Consider the following 15689-nt stretch of genomic DNA (forward strand, 5'->3'; position numbering starts at 1 on the left):
AAACCATACGCAACGCAGCCCAGACGCGGGAGGACTGCGGGTCTTCGAGAGCGAGCCCGGAGCGGCGGCGCCGGCCATAGAGTGCCAACGTAGAAGCCAGAGCGGCGCTGGCGGCGACCATAGAGTCAGCCCTACGGGACAGAGCGTCTCTCTCGCGCGCGCTCTCTCTGCGTCCTGCGGTGTCCGGTCGCGTCTTTCCCGAGCGGAGGGCGCGCACTGCGGGGATCCCCGCGAGCGGGAGCGGGTGAGTCCTGGGGATCCTCCCCGCCAGCGCCGTGCGACGAGGCTTTGGGACAGCGCAAGGGTTTGTAGCTCCGTGGCTGCGTTTATTCCTGTCGTGTTGGGTGTCACGGCTCCTGCTGTCCGTTCTCCGCTGAGGAACTGCAGGACGGGACGTCACCAGAGGGTGGGAGAAGTGGGGCTGTGAGAACCTCGTGAGGTTCAACAAGGCCAAGTACAAGGTCCTACTCCCGGGTCGGGGCCATCCGCAGTTTCGGTACACGATGGGAATAATGTGACTGAGAGCAGCCCTGCAGAGAAGGACTTGGGGTGCTGGTGGATGAGAACCTCGATATGAGCCGGCAGTGTGCGCTCGCAGCCCAGAAGGCCAACGTGTCCTGGGCTGCATCCAAAGCAGCGCGGCCAGCAGGGCGAGGGAGGGGATTCTGACCCTCTGTTCCTCTCTTGGGAGACCCCACCTAGAGGATTGTGTCCAGTTCTGGAATTCTCACTCTAGGAAGGAGATGGAGCTGTTGGAATGGGTCCAGAGGAGGGTAACAAAGATAATGAGAGGGCTGGAGCACCTCCCATATGAGGAGAGGCTGAGAGAGTTGGGCTTCTTCAGTCTGGAGAAGAGAAGACTCCGAGGAGATCTTATAGCGATCTTCCAGTACCTGAAAAGGGCTACAAGAAAGGTGGAGAGGGACTGTTTACAAAGGCTTGTGGGGATAGGACAGGTATAAACTGGAGAGGGGCTGGTTTAGACTGGACATGAGGAATTTCTTCATGATGAGGGTGGTGAGGCCCTGGCCCAGATTGCCCAGGGAAGCTGTGGCTGCCCCATCCCTGGAGGGGTTCGAGGCCAGGTTGGGTGGGACCTTGAGCAGCCTGATCCAGTGGGAGGTGTCCCTGCCCATGGCAGGAGGGGTGGAACTGGATGGGCTTTAAGATCCCTTCCAGCACAAGCTATTCTATGATTCTGTGACTGTCTTGACACCGTCACGGTGCTTGGTTTGAGAGGTGGGAGCTGGGCTCTTCTCCCAAGTGACAGAGGACAAGACAAGGGGGAATGGCCTGAAGCTCCGCCAGGGGAGGTTCAGGCTGGATATCAGAAAAAAGCAGAGGAAGAGAGGGGGAGAATAATTTAGCTGCCACCAGCATTAGGGTTTGGTCTAATGGGTGTCTGATGTTTACTGTCCAAAGAAGCATAGCACTGCTATCGGAGGGCTCCGGGGAAGAGCATGCCAATGTCTCAGCCAGCGTCTCACTATTCCTTTGACATCCCATACCTTCACATCCACTTTGCAGCTCTGAGCAATGATGATGTATGTGATGCTGACTCCTGGTTCGGGCAGTTGCTTCCAGCTCCTTGATTTGTCCCTCTTTGGATGAGAGCTTGATGTGATCCTTGTCTTGGCCAGATCCTTGTTCTTGGCCAGGCTTCTTCTACACTACTACCAGTGGTGTAGTCGTGTCGTTAACTGCGTCATCATTCATCACGCATGGGGGGGTTGTTTGTTTGGTTTTGTATTTCAACTCCGACTGTCACCCGTAACTTGACAAATGGCTTTGTTAGCATCGTAATGATATTCTGAGGTGGTGTTAAAAATTCATAACATAACGTTCATGTTTCGCTTTCCTCACAGCCCAAAGAGCCAATCAGGAGAATGTCCTTGCTGCCGAAAATATGGCAAAAGTCTCACAGAACAGCCCTGCTTTTTCAAAGACTGGTATTCTTCTGTCCCATCACAAGGAATAACTGTGAGTGAGCTGGCATGGCATGGGGGGAGAAGGAGAATGAACTTCACCTGCTTTTCACTGGCTAAATGAAAAGGCCTCGGTCCGGCTTTTCTGGGATCATCTTCATGTGCTATTGCCTAACAAAGCTTCGTGTGGTTTCCCTTTAGCATTCCTCTGCACGTGTGTATGTGCGTGCTTATGGACGAGTTGATGTTGTCCCACGGTTGTTGTGTGAAAGCCCCGGCGAAGGCAACGGCCGCACAGAACGTGTGCAGGCTGGCGGATGCGGTCCCTCAGAAAGCGGTTGGATCCCTGATGAGCCTGTAGAGGCCCCTCAAGGCCCCACAAAGGTGAAATGCTTGTGTTGAGTTTGCATGGAGATTGGTTATGGTGTAGCTAAGCAGGTTGCTTTCTCTCAGGATCTACAGCTGGAGCTGTTGTGGGGTCATCCTGTGGGTCTGAAGTTCTCCAGCACAGAGGTTGTGTGCTGGAACAGCTCATCTGCTTGCTAAGCCAGAGGGACCATCTCTAGGGGTGGAAATGTAATGCAGTGTCTGGTATCCTCCGCAAATGAGAGACAGTAGCACTAGGAGCCTCTCTAGTGTGAGGGTGTCTGCAACTGAGGTGCCTTATTTTGCTTCTATCTGCCTGGATTGGGCAGGACTTTTTCTTAATGCGAATGCGGAAGGCTCTGTATGCTCCTACATCCCATAGAATGTGAGGTTTATGGATTCTCCAACTGCAGTAACTCCTGCTGCCTTTGGATTGTTGTGTTAAAGATGCCCTTTGCCTAAGAAAGGGGCACATTGGGGGTGGGTGGTGTAAACAGTGTTCCACACAGTGTGTCTGCTCAGAGCCATGCGAAAGGCAACTTCCACTTTCTCTTCTCTCGAGCGGGCGGAGGGTGGGCTACAACACAGAGAAAACCAGGGCGAGGCAAGCAGCCAGCTAGAGTCAATGCCTGGTTAATAAGGAAGAGGCTCCACTGCTGAGACAGATGAGAATGTATGTCACAAATATCCTTCTGTTTGGGGCTGGCAGGGGTGCTAGAACTGTTTCTTTGGGAAGAATTTGCACGCGGCTATGCGAGCTCTCTCAGGGGAAGAGACCAAAACCCGATTTCCGATCCTGGTTTCGTGCAGGAGAAGAAAGAGCTCTAAGATCTGAAGGAAGGGCTCTGTTTGGAGATGGAGGCGTGAATGAAATAAGCTTGAGTTTCTTGTGCTTCCTACTCCATCCTCAGTGTCTGTGAGCCACTTTAAATGTGGCTGAAGTTGTGCCTCCGCTTCAACTTAGCGTGTGACGGCATCACATTTCGTGAAGACCGGATCAAACAACAGTATTAGGATGAAATGTACTTCCCAGCTGAACCTGTGAGAAGGGAAGCGTTGCTTTTCATGTGAGAAACAAAATCCTGGCTAATGAATGAAGCGTGCATAGAGCAACCGTGTATGCAGGGTAGTGGTTAGCTGCAAGCTTTCTTGTCTTGAACACGCTTCTGCAAGGAGGACTGTCTTTAGGGCAAGGTGTAGAGTAGAGAGGGAAAGATGCAGCCCTGTCAGGGGAGAGGTGTGGAGCTGCGGAAGAGGGAGTTTCTGAAATCAGCCGTTGCTGCAGCGGGCAGTCTCCAGCTGATTTGCAAAGTGAAACTGTGCTGGGCTCAGCTGGAGAGGGCTGCGTGGAGCTGTACCAATTACCTGTAAATCACAAACATTCCGGACCTTGTAGTAAGTATTGGGCTTAGGTGGCTTTTAATGTAGATCAACCGCTAAACTGCTTGGAAGGCAACTGAGGGGACTGTGTTGGCCTAGTGTGGCTGGCAGAACTGAGCACAGACTGAGTGCTCTGCTGGGCTGGAGGACAAAACTTCCAGCTGGCAGCAGAACGAACTACAGTAGTTCAGCTAGCGACTTGCTGGAACGGACTGTCGGGATGCAGGCTGATGAGAAACCATTTTCTTTTTCAGATTTGGAAATACCTCAGCTTCTTTTTGTGACCAATCTCAGCAGCGTCGCCCTTTCTGGTTGACACCTTCCAATCTCCTGTGCTGTTGGAGACTGAAGCTGGAGCTGCTCAAAGGATCAGTCCTTTGAAGTGTTAATGTGAGTCGTGCCTGCGAACCTGAAAGTGCACGTGTGCTCTCAGCCCGGTTCACAGCAGCGCTGTTTGTAGAAACGTTTTGTGTGGTACGGTCCTGAAGAGTTGTTCCTCTCCGTGCACCCTTCTGTAACTATTGCTAGAAGAGAAGAGTATGTTTTAGCAGTAACAGTGCCTGGGCTGCTTTTCTATGTTGAACATTCGCGTGATTGTGATTTAGAGCATCGTAGTGTAAGGAGTATCTTTGGTGAGATTCAGTTCAGTTTTATTTCCCTCTTTGATTATATACCTTTAAGAATAAATATGAAAAGAAATTGTATTCTCTCAGGACTTTGAAACTCAGTGCGCTGAAACCACTTTCCATCTTGCAAGTTCTCCCGTTCCTTGTGGTCTCCTTTCAGGGGGACACGTGAAAACTTTTGCTATTATTTGGAAGGAGATTCTCTTCTCAGCTTTCTTTGGGTGGGCTGTAGCGTGAGGCAGGGGGATTGGAAGGTCAGAGGAGGAAACATGGGCAAAGGAGGAACGCGCTTTTGTCTCAGGGCTAAGGGCCGCTTCCTCTCATTCTGCTGTTAACCTTCCTTTCTCTGTGTTCTCTCTTCCAGGTCCCTCTTCTCGGTGCTGCGTGGGAAGCGAATTCCCCTCCTTCAGCTGCCTGTGCCCAGCCTGGATGCGTGGTCTCACCTGGACCATCTCAAGGTTGCGTTGCTGTCACCTTCACTGTGTGACTGGGAAGAGTGTGTCTGTATCGGGGGACACTTTGGCCTCTTCTGCCCAGGCCCAGGGAAGCTGGAGGAACCCTGTGGAAACCAGCGTTGTCTGCATTAAAGCTTTTGATCGGTTGCCAAGTGCTGTATGTGTTTTACTTTTTCCGTGTTTAGAAGGAAGAAAGAACAAGGCAATCCCTTCAGGTATTTCAAAGGTCAAGTACTTCCCGTGGGGAGAGGTTTGTCAGGACAACTGCCCCTCAGCCTCCAGGGCGATTGTAGGGGGAAGGAGCCCTGAAATGTGGGGGTACCCCAAAATCTCCCGAGATCTTGCGTTCCCCCTCAGCCCCACCTCAACTCTTGTGAGAGAGTTTTGGGGTCCCCAGGGGCCTTGGTGGGCATTGGGGGTGGCTGAGGTGGGGGTTTGGGGGTCCCCAGGGAGTTTGGGGGAGGCTATAGGGAGGTGGGGCCGGGGTTTGGGGTTCCTGGGGGCTTGGCAAGGGGAATTGGGGAGCTGGGGGGGTACATTTTGGAGTGCTGTGGGGCTCAGAGGGGCCATTGGGAAGAGGCTAGGGTGCAGTGTTTGGGGTCTCCAGGAGCTTTGGGGGAGCTGGGGTTGGATTTTGGGGTCCGCTAGGGGTTTGGGGGAGATTTGGGGGTGCTCTGGGGAGATATGGCTGAGTTTTGGGGTTCCTATAGGCCGAGGAAGGCATTGGGGGTCTGGAGTGGGGGTTTTGAGGTCCCCTGAGGGGGAGATTTGGGGAGGAGTTTATGGGAGGATAGGGCTGAGTTTTGGGGTCCCCAGGGGCTTTGGAGGTGCTGAGGTGGAGCTTTTGGGATCTCCTGAGGGTTTGAGGGAGATTTGGGGGGTGGGGTGGGAGGGGTAGGGTGGGTTTTGGGGTTCCTGGGGGCTTTGGGGGAGCTGGGATGGCATTTTTAGGGTCCCCTGAGAGCTTGGGGGGGGCTGGATTTGGGGGCTTCTAGGGGCTTGGAAGGGAAAATTACCCCCCAGAATGCACCTAGGAGCCCCAAAGTTTTGGGGCACCCCCATTTTTGGGGTGCCCGACCCTCCCCTTTGTGGGGTGCCTCCTCTTCTCCAGCCCGACGCTGCCCTGGGGGGGAGTTTTTGGGGGGGGCAGGCTGTGCATTCTGGGGGGTTCCTAGGGAGTAAGAACCCCCAGTTTTGGGGATGCCCCCATTTTTGGGGTGCCTCGAGCCCCCGTCCCCGCTTCAGCCAATGGGAGGGGCCGTCCCCGCTTCAGCCAATGAGAGGCGCGTCCGCGCGGGTCCATCGCCGGTTCGGGGCTGCGCGAGCTTTAACCGCAGCGCGGAGGTGAGGGCGGCAGCGCGGCTGAGGGGCTGCGGGGCAGGAACCGATCGGCGGGGCTGGGGTCGGCGGGGAGGGGCGAGAGAGCCGCGGGGAAAGGGGAGAGGAGGGCAGGGAGGGGAGAGGGGAGAAAGGGCTGCGAGAGAGGGAGCGCAGAGGGAAGGGGAGAGGAGGAGAGCGAGAGGGGGAAAAGGGGCAGAGAGGGAGGGGCTGAGAGAGAGGAGAAGGGGTAGAAGGGAGAGCTGAGGGTGAAGGGAGGGGAAAGGAGCTGAGGAGAGGGAGGAAAGGGAGACGGAGAGGGGAGAGAGGGAGAAGCGTGTGGGAGAGAGAGAGGGGGGGGAGAGAGGAATGGAAGGGGAGGGAGAGAGAAAGAGGGCAGAGGGAGGGCTCCGGAGATGGGGGGAGAGGCAGAGGCAGAGCAGAGGAGGCCTCAGTGCCGAGGGTGCTGCGGATCAGCCCCGGGGCCGTGGTGGCCAGGCTGCAGCCCCGCTCCCGGTGCTGCCCCCACTGACGCCCTCGCCTGCAGCCCACGTGCAGTTTCTGCTCGAGGCGACCCTTCCGCTGTTGGAGCCGTACGCGGCATTTCTCGAGGCGATTCCCAAAGCGATTCCCGAGGCGATTCCCAAAGCGATTCCCGAGGCGATTCCCAAGGCGATCCCTGCAGCGATCCCCGCGGCGCTGCCGCAGCCGCTCCCGGCAATCCCCGAGGCCGAGCAGAGCTCAGCCCCGGGCTCAGCCCCATCATCCGCACGGGCAGCGGCTCCCACAGCTCCAGCGGGATGTGGTGCGGCACAGCCGGTGAGCGGTGGCAGAGGGGGTGCGGGGGGTCGAGGGGCACAGACCTCTGCAGTTGCTGTCTGTTGGCAGCCCCGAACTCGCGCGTTAGACAGGGGGCAGAGGTCCGAGCGAGGTGGGCTTTGGACGGCACGAGCTCTGTGAGTGCCGCTTGTCTGCGAGGGGGGATGTGGCAAAGCGCTGGCTTTGCTGTCTCAGGAAGGCTCTGGGCTGGGCTGTTCCTTAGCTGTAAGACAATATCAATGTGTGTGAACGCAGCTATACGAGGATCCAAAATGCAGAGGACCCAAAGGATCGTTGGGCCTGATCGCTACATTCCCAGCCGGAGAGCTCTGGACATGGATGTGGCCAAGTTCCAGAAGGACACTGCTGTGGTGTCACCTACCGTGAAGGTGAGTGTGTTGCTGAGTTCCGTTGAGTGCACTGGTCCCTCCCAAACCCCTTCCTGGCCTTTCCCAGAGAAGCAAACTGGAAGTTGTCTCGCATGAGTGTGTGAGGCTGACAGCCCCGAGCAGCACTGCCTCCAGCTCTGCCCTTTAGGAGCCGCGGATGAGCTTGGAGCTGTAGGGTCTGGGAAGGGAATGGGAGCCTGAGTGAAGCTGTTCTGTAGGGACATTGCCCAGGGCCCAGGGAAGAGCCTCTGCTGCTTCCTTTGCTCCATTTGAAAGCCTCATCAGCCCCGGATACGCAGCTCCAAAGCTGTGAACCTGTGCCCAGTGCCGCTGCGGCGGGAGCTGTTCCAGGACAATGTCTGTGTGGGGAGCTGCTCTGGAATGTGTCTGCTGGGTTCTGAAATCTCTTTAGGAAGCATTTGGTTCCTTGTGGTTGTGGCTTTCTCCACTGGCCATGAGACACTGACCTGGCCACTCCTCTGTGCGAAAATGTGAGCAGGACAGTGTGCTGGAGTCTGAGGAAAAACCACTTGGAGCTGTGTCGCAGTTTAGCCCCAGCCTGGCTGATATCGGCAGCTAAAACCATGCAGTTGTAGTCCCAAATCCCTTCCCACCCCCCAGGGAAAGGGGGAAAGGGAAATGAGAGGAAAGAGACTTGTGAGTTGGAAACTAAAACTGCAGCTTTAGTGAAATGATAGTAGTAATGGTTATTAAACTAATTAGGAAGAAATAATATATGTACAAATATCGGAGATCGCACCCGCTCCCCATCCCTCGATGGGAACGTCACCACAGATTCTTGGTTCACAAGGGATAAGTGTGAGCCTTGTTGTTTTTGCGTACCAATGTCCTGTGGGATCCCCTGTAGCAAGGGACACTGTCTCAAAACCATGCAGTAGCTTTCAGAGAATGAAGTTACTGAGAGCAGCTGAGTCAGGCCCCAAACTGGCTCTATTTGAGCTCCAAGCCCTTGGAGCTGGCTGGGTGCCACTGACACCCACCCCACGGCTGGGCACCTCCTGATCCGAGGAGAGGGCGGCTGAGGTGTGTGCTCTGCCAGCTGCAGTTTGAAGTGGAGCGCGGGCTTTGTGTTTCCGATGCATCTCGCTGAGGGCAGATTGTCTCTGTAGGAGCGCCAGAGACCCTGGGCAGCGAGTCTGAATGCCTTTGATCTGGAAAAGATCCTGGAAGAGGTTCTCCGCCTCAGTGGAAAGGCTCAGACCACTGCAGCAGGTGAGGGACAGGGTCTGGGTGAGTTGGCTCAGCTGGAGACCCCGGGGCAGGGGAACAGCAGCTCCACATGTGCAGGGATCAGTTGGCTTCTTGGAGCTGCTGTGCACGCCGAGGTCTCCCGAATCCTTAGGTTTCCAGTGGCTGAGGGGCTGCGTGACAGCTCCAGTGAACTGATTTACAAAAGCTGCCAAGTGCTTTCTGGAACTGCAGGTGGCAAACTTTCCCGATGGCTGCACAAGCTTCCAACTCCCTGCTGTTCTCTTTGTACCTTAACCATCTCTAAACGTAACGGGACACGGAAAACCACGGGCCTGTCAGTTAAACTTGTTCCTTTGAGTTCCAGATCCGGAGCTGCCCCTGGCTCAGCAGTTCACCCCGCCAGTGCCGTTAACGCCCTGCGCTCTTCTGAGCGTGGCTCTGCTCTCAGGGCTGCATTTTCCCTGGGAGGGATTTCTCCTTGGGTGAGCAGGGCGTAGCTGGGAGGAAACAGGAACTCAGGTTAACCAAAGTGTTTCTCTGCACGCAGGCTATCAGTACAACCTCAAAGCGCTCTACGGGCACGAGGTGATGCCTGGGTTCGGCAGGAGAAAGGGCAGATACATTTCTTCTGCACCAGACCGAGTCCTGAGTGCCCCAGACATCCACGATGACTATTGTAAGTGGGCTGCGTTGTTGAGTGCTGGGCATTGAGATCGCTGTGTAGTGCAGTGCAGTTCCTAGGACAGTGTGGTCTGAGGAACTGGAGCTCTGCCTGGGCTGTTTCAGTCTCTTATGCCCTTGGGCTGGCACGGACCACTTTTAGGGTGAAGCCTTCTAGGAACAGTGGTCGCAAGTGCTGTGCAGGTGACTTGGATTGGGGCTATGGGACCCGCAGCTGGGCATGGTGACACCCAGAAGGCTGCCCCTTCCCTGCCTGTGTGTCCATGTGTGTGGGCACACTCACACCTGGTGGTGGTGGTGGAAGGTGCAGCATCAGCACTGGTGAAGGGCTCTCCAGGGCGGCACAGTGTGACCTGCATTGCATTGCTCTTCCAAACTGTAGACCTGACTCTCCTTGACTGGAGCACTCAAAACCTCCTGGCGCTGGCTCTGGACACCACTGTCTACCTGTGGCACCACATCTCTAGGGAGACTGTCAACCTCATGGAGATAGAGCACGTAGCTGATTATGTTTCCTCTGTGTCCTGGGGTAACGGAGGAGACTGCCTTGCTGTTGGTGTGAGCAACGGTGAGGTGCAGGTGAGTGCGGGAGGAGAACTGGAGCTGTTTGGGGATTGCTGGAGCTGTGGGGCCTTGGGACAAAGGCTTGGCCGGCACAAGAAAGATGCAACACGCTCTGACTTGCCTGGTGTGGGCTGGAGATGTCCACAGCCAGTGAAGAGCTGCAGCAGCGAGGCAGAGCTTGGGCTTGGGGTTTCTGAGCCCTCGACTTCTCCTCTGTTCTGTGGGCATGAGATACAAATTGATCCCTGCTCCCAGGGTGACCAGGCTGAATGCCAGAGCCTGCGCCGTGAGGTAGCAAAGCAACGGAGCTGGCATTTCCTCCTACTGTGGAGACCTTCTTGCTCTGCTTCTTTAGCTGTGGGACGTCGAGCATCAGAAATGTCTCCGCAGTCTGACCAGCCACGTGTCCCGTGTGGGGTGTCTCAGCTGGAACAGCTACATCCTGTCCAGGTAAAGCAGTGGGTGGGGGTGGGAAGGGCGGTGTGGAGCTGGTGCAGATTCTTCTCCTGGATCTGCTTCACTCAGCCCAGCAGGCCAGCGCTGCTGGTAGCACTGGTGTGAAACCCAGCAGCAGGTCCAGCAGTCCCGCCCCAGCGCCAGGAGGGCTTTTCACGCCAACATGTGCAGCCTGACCCCGAGCACCTTCTCTCTGCAGTGGGTCACACAGTGGCCAAATCCACCACCACGACATCCGAGTTGCTCAACATCACGTGGCCACACTCGCTGGTCATAAGCAGGAGGTGTGTGGACTGAAGTGGTCTCTGGATGGCCGCTACCTTGCCAGTGGCGGTGATGACCACCTGGTGAACATCTGGCCAAGCATCCAGGGGGGCCGTGGAGGATTTGCTCCAGTCCAGACCTTCCGTCAGCACCAGGGTGCTGTCAAGGTGAGCGCGGGGCAGCTGTGGGCACGCGTTTGCATGCGGGGCAGATGTGCAGCACTGCCTGCGCACAGGTTGCTTCTGGCACGCCTTAGGATGAACCCTCTTCTCGCAGGCTTTGGCGTGGTGTCCGTGGAAGTCCAGCATTCTGGCCACTGGAGGTGGAGCCACTGACAAAAGCATCCGCTTCTGGAATGTGTGTTCTGGCGCCTGCCTCGGCAATGTTGATGCCCATTCCCAGGTGAGACATGGATGTCAGCTTGGATGTAAACACCTTCTGGTGGGACACCTGAGCAGAGTTGCTGGCTCCTGAGGTGCAGGGGCAGGGACAAGGACGGGCCTATGCTTCTCTCTGGGTGCTGAGCATCAGCACAAGCAGCTTGTCTTTCCTGTATTCCTGCCTCCTCCCAGGTCTCTTCCATCCTATGGTCAACCAACTACAAGGAGCTCATTTCAGGCCATGGCTCTGAAGAGAATCAGCTGGTGATCTGGAAGTATCCAGCCATGTCCAAGGTCACCGAGCTGCAAGGTAGGCTGCGCCCCTTGCCTGGGGAAGGGAGGGCTGCTGGAGGCTGAAGGCAGCTGTGATCCTTGGGTTGAACAGAGGGGTGGCCCAACCTGGAGCCCCACTGATGCCGGATGGTGAGCAGAGGCGTGTGCTGCTCGAGGGGGGCCCTCCTGGGGGCTGCTGAAGGAGTGCTGTTGCTCCAAATGCACGCCTGGAGGGTGAATTCCTGCTGCTGCAGCACAGGGTGGGGACAGCTCTGCAAGCTGGTGGGGTTCCTGGGGCACAGTGGAGTAAATGTGAGTGTGGTGGCAGAACCAGAGGGACCAGAGCGTGTGCTGAATGGCCCATCCCTGAGCGCACACCTCCTCCTCAGGTCACACAGGAAGAATCTTGAGCATGGCTCTGAGCCCTGATGGTGAAACAGTGGCCTCGGCTGCTGCTGATGAAACGCTGCGACTCTGGCGCTGTTTTCAGATGGATCCAATCAGGAAGAAGGAGAAAGAGAAGGCAAACAGAGTCAAAAGCAGCGTCCTTCACCAGACCATACGATAAGGGCATGGGGCTGTTGGGGGGAGTGGGGAAACCTGGTTTACCCTTCCTTATTTTAAATGTTATTAAATGTTAATTCACGTTTTAAAATTAACAAAGTGCTTTCATTTGTCTTTTTTTTGGAGTTTACTGGAAGAGAAGGCCATGGCTGACAGAATCAAGCCCAGTGTGGATGCCGTGGACGAGTCCCGCAGTGTCACACCAGAATGGTCTCCAAGCCTCGGTCCTCTGCCTTTCTGCCCACCGAAGAGCTCGCAGCGCCCTGCACCCTACGTGCCAGTCACACAGACAGCCCTGGGATCACAGCTGGGATGTCAGCGACTCAGGAGCGATCACAAGGAAGCGTCTGCAGAACCACCAAGCCCAGAGCCGTGTGGGAGCTGAGAGACCTTCTAGGAATGGCTGATGGTGTCACCTGGGGATACCGCATGATGGACTTGTGGTAAAGCTTCTCTAGAGGGCCCTTAAAGACTGGGGAAGCGCTGCTTCTGCAGGGACTTGAGGAGAGCGTTTGAAGCCATTAAGGTGGCCGTTCTGTCTGCCGCAGCTCTGGGAGTGCCCAATCTAACAAAACCTTTAGAGCTGTTTGTGCAGGAAAGACAGCATCAAGCTTTGGGGGTCTTAGCCCAGAGAGCAGGAGATGGGAAAAGACCGGTGGGGTCCTTTTCTAGGCAGGTGGTTAGTGTGAGTCAGGGGTGGCCCGGGCCTGCGGGCAGTGGCGGCACCAGTGCTCCTGATTCAAGGAGCTCCAAACAGCTAAGGTAGGAAATGCAGCTGCCTTTCTAGGGGTAAAGGGAACAGCGGAATCATCAAATGGTGACGGCCTTCAGAAGGTAAATCTACGGACAGACTCTAAATATGCTTCAAGGGCGGTCCATGCCCATGGGGCAGTATGGAAGGAAAGAGGACTGTTAACTGCACAAGGATCCCCCATCAAGAACCAAGAAGAAGTCCTGCAGTTGTGGAAAGACATCCAGAAACAGAGAGAAGTGGCACTAATGCAATGCAAGGCACCTCAGGTGGGAAACTCCCCGATGAAGGTACGTAATGGACTGGCCGAGCGAGCAGCTCGAGGGCAGCAGGAAAAGGTATCTTGGTATTAATCCCTTTCATAGACAGAGATATGAATATCCGTTGTGGGGACATGTGAATCTGTTTGAACAATAATCCTGTCCCTCTCAAGCACCCTCCCCTGGGAGTCGCTCGCAGAGGAAATGCCCCTGGTGATCCCTGACAGAGATTTCTCTGAACTGCCCAGACGGGGCAGATCCCGGGACCTGTTGGGACCAGGAGACACATTGTCAGGCTGGCCAGAGGCATTGCCCTGCAGCACCCGTAAAGCAAGAGAGGTGACTAAAACCTCCTTGAAGGGAATTATACCACGGTTTGGAATTCCCATAGGTCTGTTCTCAGCTAGAAGTCCTCACTTTATAGCAGAGATTGTACAAGATTTGAGCCAAGTCCTAGAGAGAAAATGGGCCCTGCACACCCCCTGGGTCCCCCACTAGTGGGAAGGTGGAAAAGATGAATCAAACTCTGCAGAGACAAAAGGGTAAAATTTGTCAGGAGATATCTTCGCAACGGCCCCACGCTCTTGCATGGGCTTTGCTAAGAACAAGGCTACAGCCAAGAGCTGAGGCTAAGACCAGTCCATATGCATTAATGTTTGGGAGGCCTTATCATCAAATGACCGTTTTTCCTCAAGACATAGTGCTAAAAGGAGAAACAGAGCTAAAATCTTCTCTGCTGTCATTGAGTAAAACAGTGAATGACCTGGGGCGCTGTGTAACATGTCCTGAGCCTCTCGCTTTAGATTCTCCAGGACACCGTTCCAGCCCAGAGGCTACATCCACCACAAGACGTGGGAGAGCGGAACTTCCAGAAAGCTGGAAGAGACCCTTTCAGGTGCTGATAGCAACACACACCATCCTTCAGGTTGAAGAAATGAAAAGGTGGATACATTACACGCAAGTCAAGTCGACGCCGAGTTGGGAGTGGAGAACTGTCCTTGAGCCCAGGAATCCTCTCCAGAGGAAACTGCAGAGAAGAACCGGAGACTGACATTTGAAAACCAAGGAGGTGGGTTTTTGCCTGCATCTGCGTTTGGTGTGTGGATGGACGTGACTTTCAGGGATTGTTGCCACAATGGGGTAAAGGCCAGAATGTGAGGGAACGTTTAGCCAGAGAGGTGGTAAGTCTGTCCTCCTTCTGCATGGGGTCAGGAAATTGGGTAGAAGTGTTCAGTTCTTGTATGACAGGAGTTCCCACTCCCCTCGGCTCCCTTGCATACTCGACTCTTCTGGAGGTGAGGCCGCACCTTGAATCTTTTGTTCAGTTTTGGGCCCCTCACTAGAAGAAGGACATTGAGGCACTGGAGTGCATCCAGAGAAGGGCAACAAAGTCCTTGAGGGGCTGGAGACCAGGTCTTACAAGAGGCAGCTGAGGGCCCTGGGGCTGTTTAGCCTGGATAAAGGGAGGCTGTGGGGAGACCGCATTGCTGTGGTAAAACCAAACGTTTCTGTCATTAGGTCAGTGTGCAAATTAAATGGGGTAGGACATGGACTTTTGAGCTGGAGGAGAAGAACCGGGTAAAAGATGCCTTTGTTTCCAGCTGTCGAGGTGTGGGGTAGATGAGAGTGCGTTTGATTTGTAAGAGGTTTGTAAAGCAGCATTCCTTTACACAGATGCCTAAAGCTTCCTTGAGCACCGGGCAACTGATGTTGCTTCAAGGGATGTCGGAAGCTTCTCTGTAGGGACTGAAAATCCTTGTGCTCCTGTTGTGGTTTACCTTAGCGAGTGAGACATTAACTCCTGGGATTTACACTCATTTCTCTCCACAGAGGGAGAAGTGGCTGTGGCAGAGATGCTCTGTGCCGACCAGAGAGGGAGCTTCTTGAAGGAATCAGCTGGTGGCAGTGATCAGCCAGTGACAGGTTGTTTAACTGATGAACAGATATTTGAACAGCTCTTTTTTTTTTTCTGCTCAACACTCGCTGAGTAATAATGTTCTGTTGGGTCTTCCAGGACCGAGTGCTGTAATTGGCTTCAAGCTTGCAGTCTTCTCCATCGAGAGATCAAAGGCACTCCTGTCCCCTCTCTGGATTGAGAAGACCTGGGAAACCTCTTTGGATCAGAGGTAGGACCGAGAAATTTCTTGGCATCAGAGGTGTCTGTAGACGGCACATGCTGTTCTGGGTTGAAGCAGTCTGAATGAAGATCCGCTTCCAAGCTTGTCCTGAAGGAAGCAGCTACGGTTCAGTGTGAGGGAAGGTTTAGCACGAGGACCTGCAAGCACTCATAGCACAGCCAGAACTATGAGGAGTTATGGCTGCAAACTGGCTAAAAATCCCAGTGCTGCTTGGGAAGGCAGGTCTCAGGCAGAGGCAGAGCTTCAGTGGAGCTCAGAGATTGTACCCCACTGGTAAAACTGGTACCCCACCAGTTCCCCATGGTGAGTGACAGCTTTTCCATCACCCCTTGGGGTGGCTGTAGCTGGGTTGCTGGTGGTTGCCTGGCGCAGGAGATCAGCACTGCCTGACACTGCCTGTGACCATTGGATGTGGTTCATAGATGGTTGGCCTGGCACTGGCCAAATTTCGTATGAGACAGGCTAAATTCAGATGATGAGGAAACAGATTTAGATTTATTGTCTTCAAAAATTTGTTTGTGTCAATTCGGACCTCAGCTGCCAAGAAAAGGGATGGGATGAGAAGCACTGGTGATGGATGCATCCAAAGCAGTGGGACTGGCGAGGGAGGAGAGTCCGGCCTTCTGCTCCGCTCTGGTGAGACCCCACCTGGAGCCCTGTGTTCGGCTCTGGAATCCCCAACGTACAAATCACACAGACCTGTTAGAGTGAGTCTGGATGAGAGCTATGAAAAGTCATAGAGAATTCACACCCAGACTGGAGTGGTGCTCCTGGCTTCCTGGAGGTCCATGGTGTATCATTCCTTTACACAGATGCCTAAAGCTTCCTTGAACACCGGGCAACTGAAGTTGTTTCAAGGGATGTCGGAA

The 15689-nt window shown here is 54.8% G+C and overlaps 1 protein-coding gene and 1 long non-coding RNA gene across 2 annotated transcripts; both read left to right on the forward strand.

Annotated features, from left to right (window-relative positions):
- Positions 1 to 1986: 1986 nt before the first annotated feature.
- On the forward strand, positions 1987 to 4929 carry LOC128852863 (uncharacterized). The gene is made up of 3 exons (XR_008450956.1): positions 1987 to 2309; positions 3926 to 4061; positions 4662 to 4929. It is a non-coding gene; the product is annotated as an uncharacterized LOC128852863 (long non-coding RNA).
- Positions 4930 to 6005: 1076 nt separating this feature from the next.
- Positions 6006 to 11928, forward strand: LOC128852860 (cell division cycle protein 20 homolog). Its single transcript, XM_054072849.1, has 11 exons — positions 6006 to 6096; positions 6617 to 6888; positions 7144 to 7277; positions 8408 to 8510; positions 9037 to 9165; positions 9553 to 9749; positions 10090 to 10184; positions 10390 to 10621; positions 10731 to 10856; positions 11027 to 11144; positions 11497 to 11928. The coding sequence occupies exons 1-11, from the start codon at positions 6029 to 6031 to the stop codon at positions 11673 to 11675; spliced, it is 1653 nt and encodes a 550-aa protein (XP_053928824.1). The 5' UTR covers positions 6006 to 6028; the 3' UTR covers positions 11676 to 11928.
- Positions 11929 to 15689: the final 3761 nt, after the last annotated feature.

The sequence above is a fragment of the Cuculus canorus genome, chromosome 8 (assembly GCF_017976375.1).
Source record: "Cuculus canorus isolate bCucCan1 chromosome 8, bCucCan1.pri, whole genome shotgun sequence".
NCBI lineage: Eukaryota > Metazoa > Chordata > Aves > Cuculiformes > Cuculidae > Cuculus > Cuculus canorus.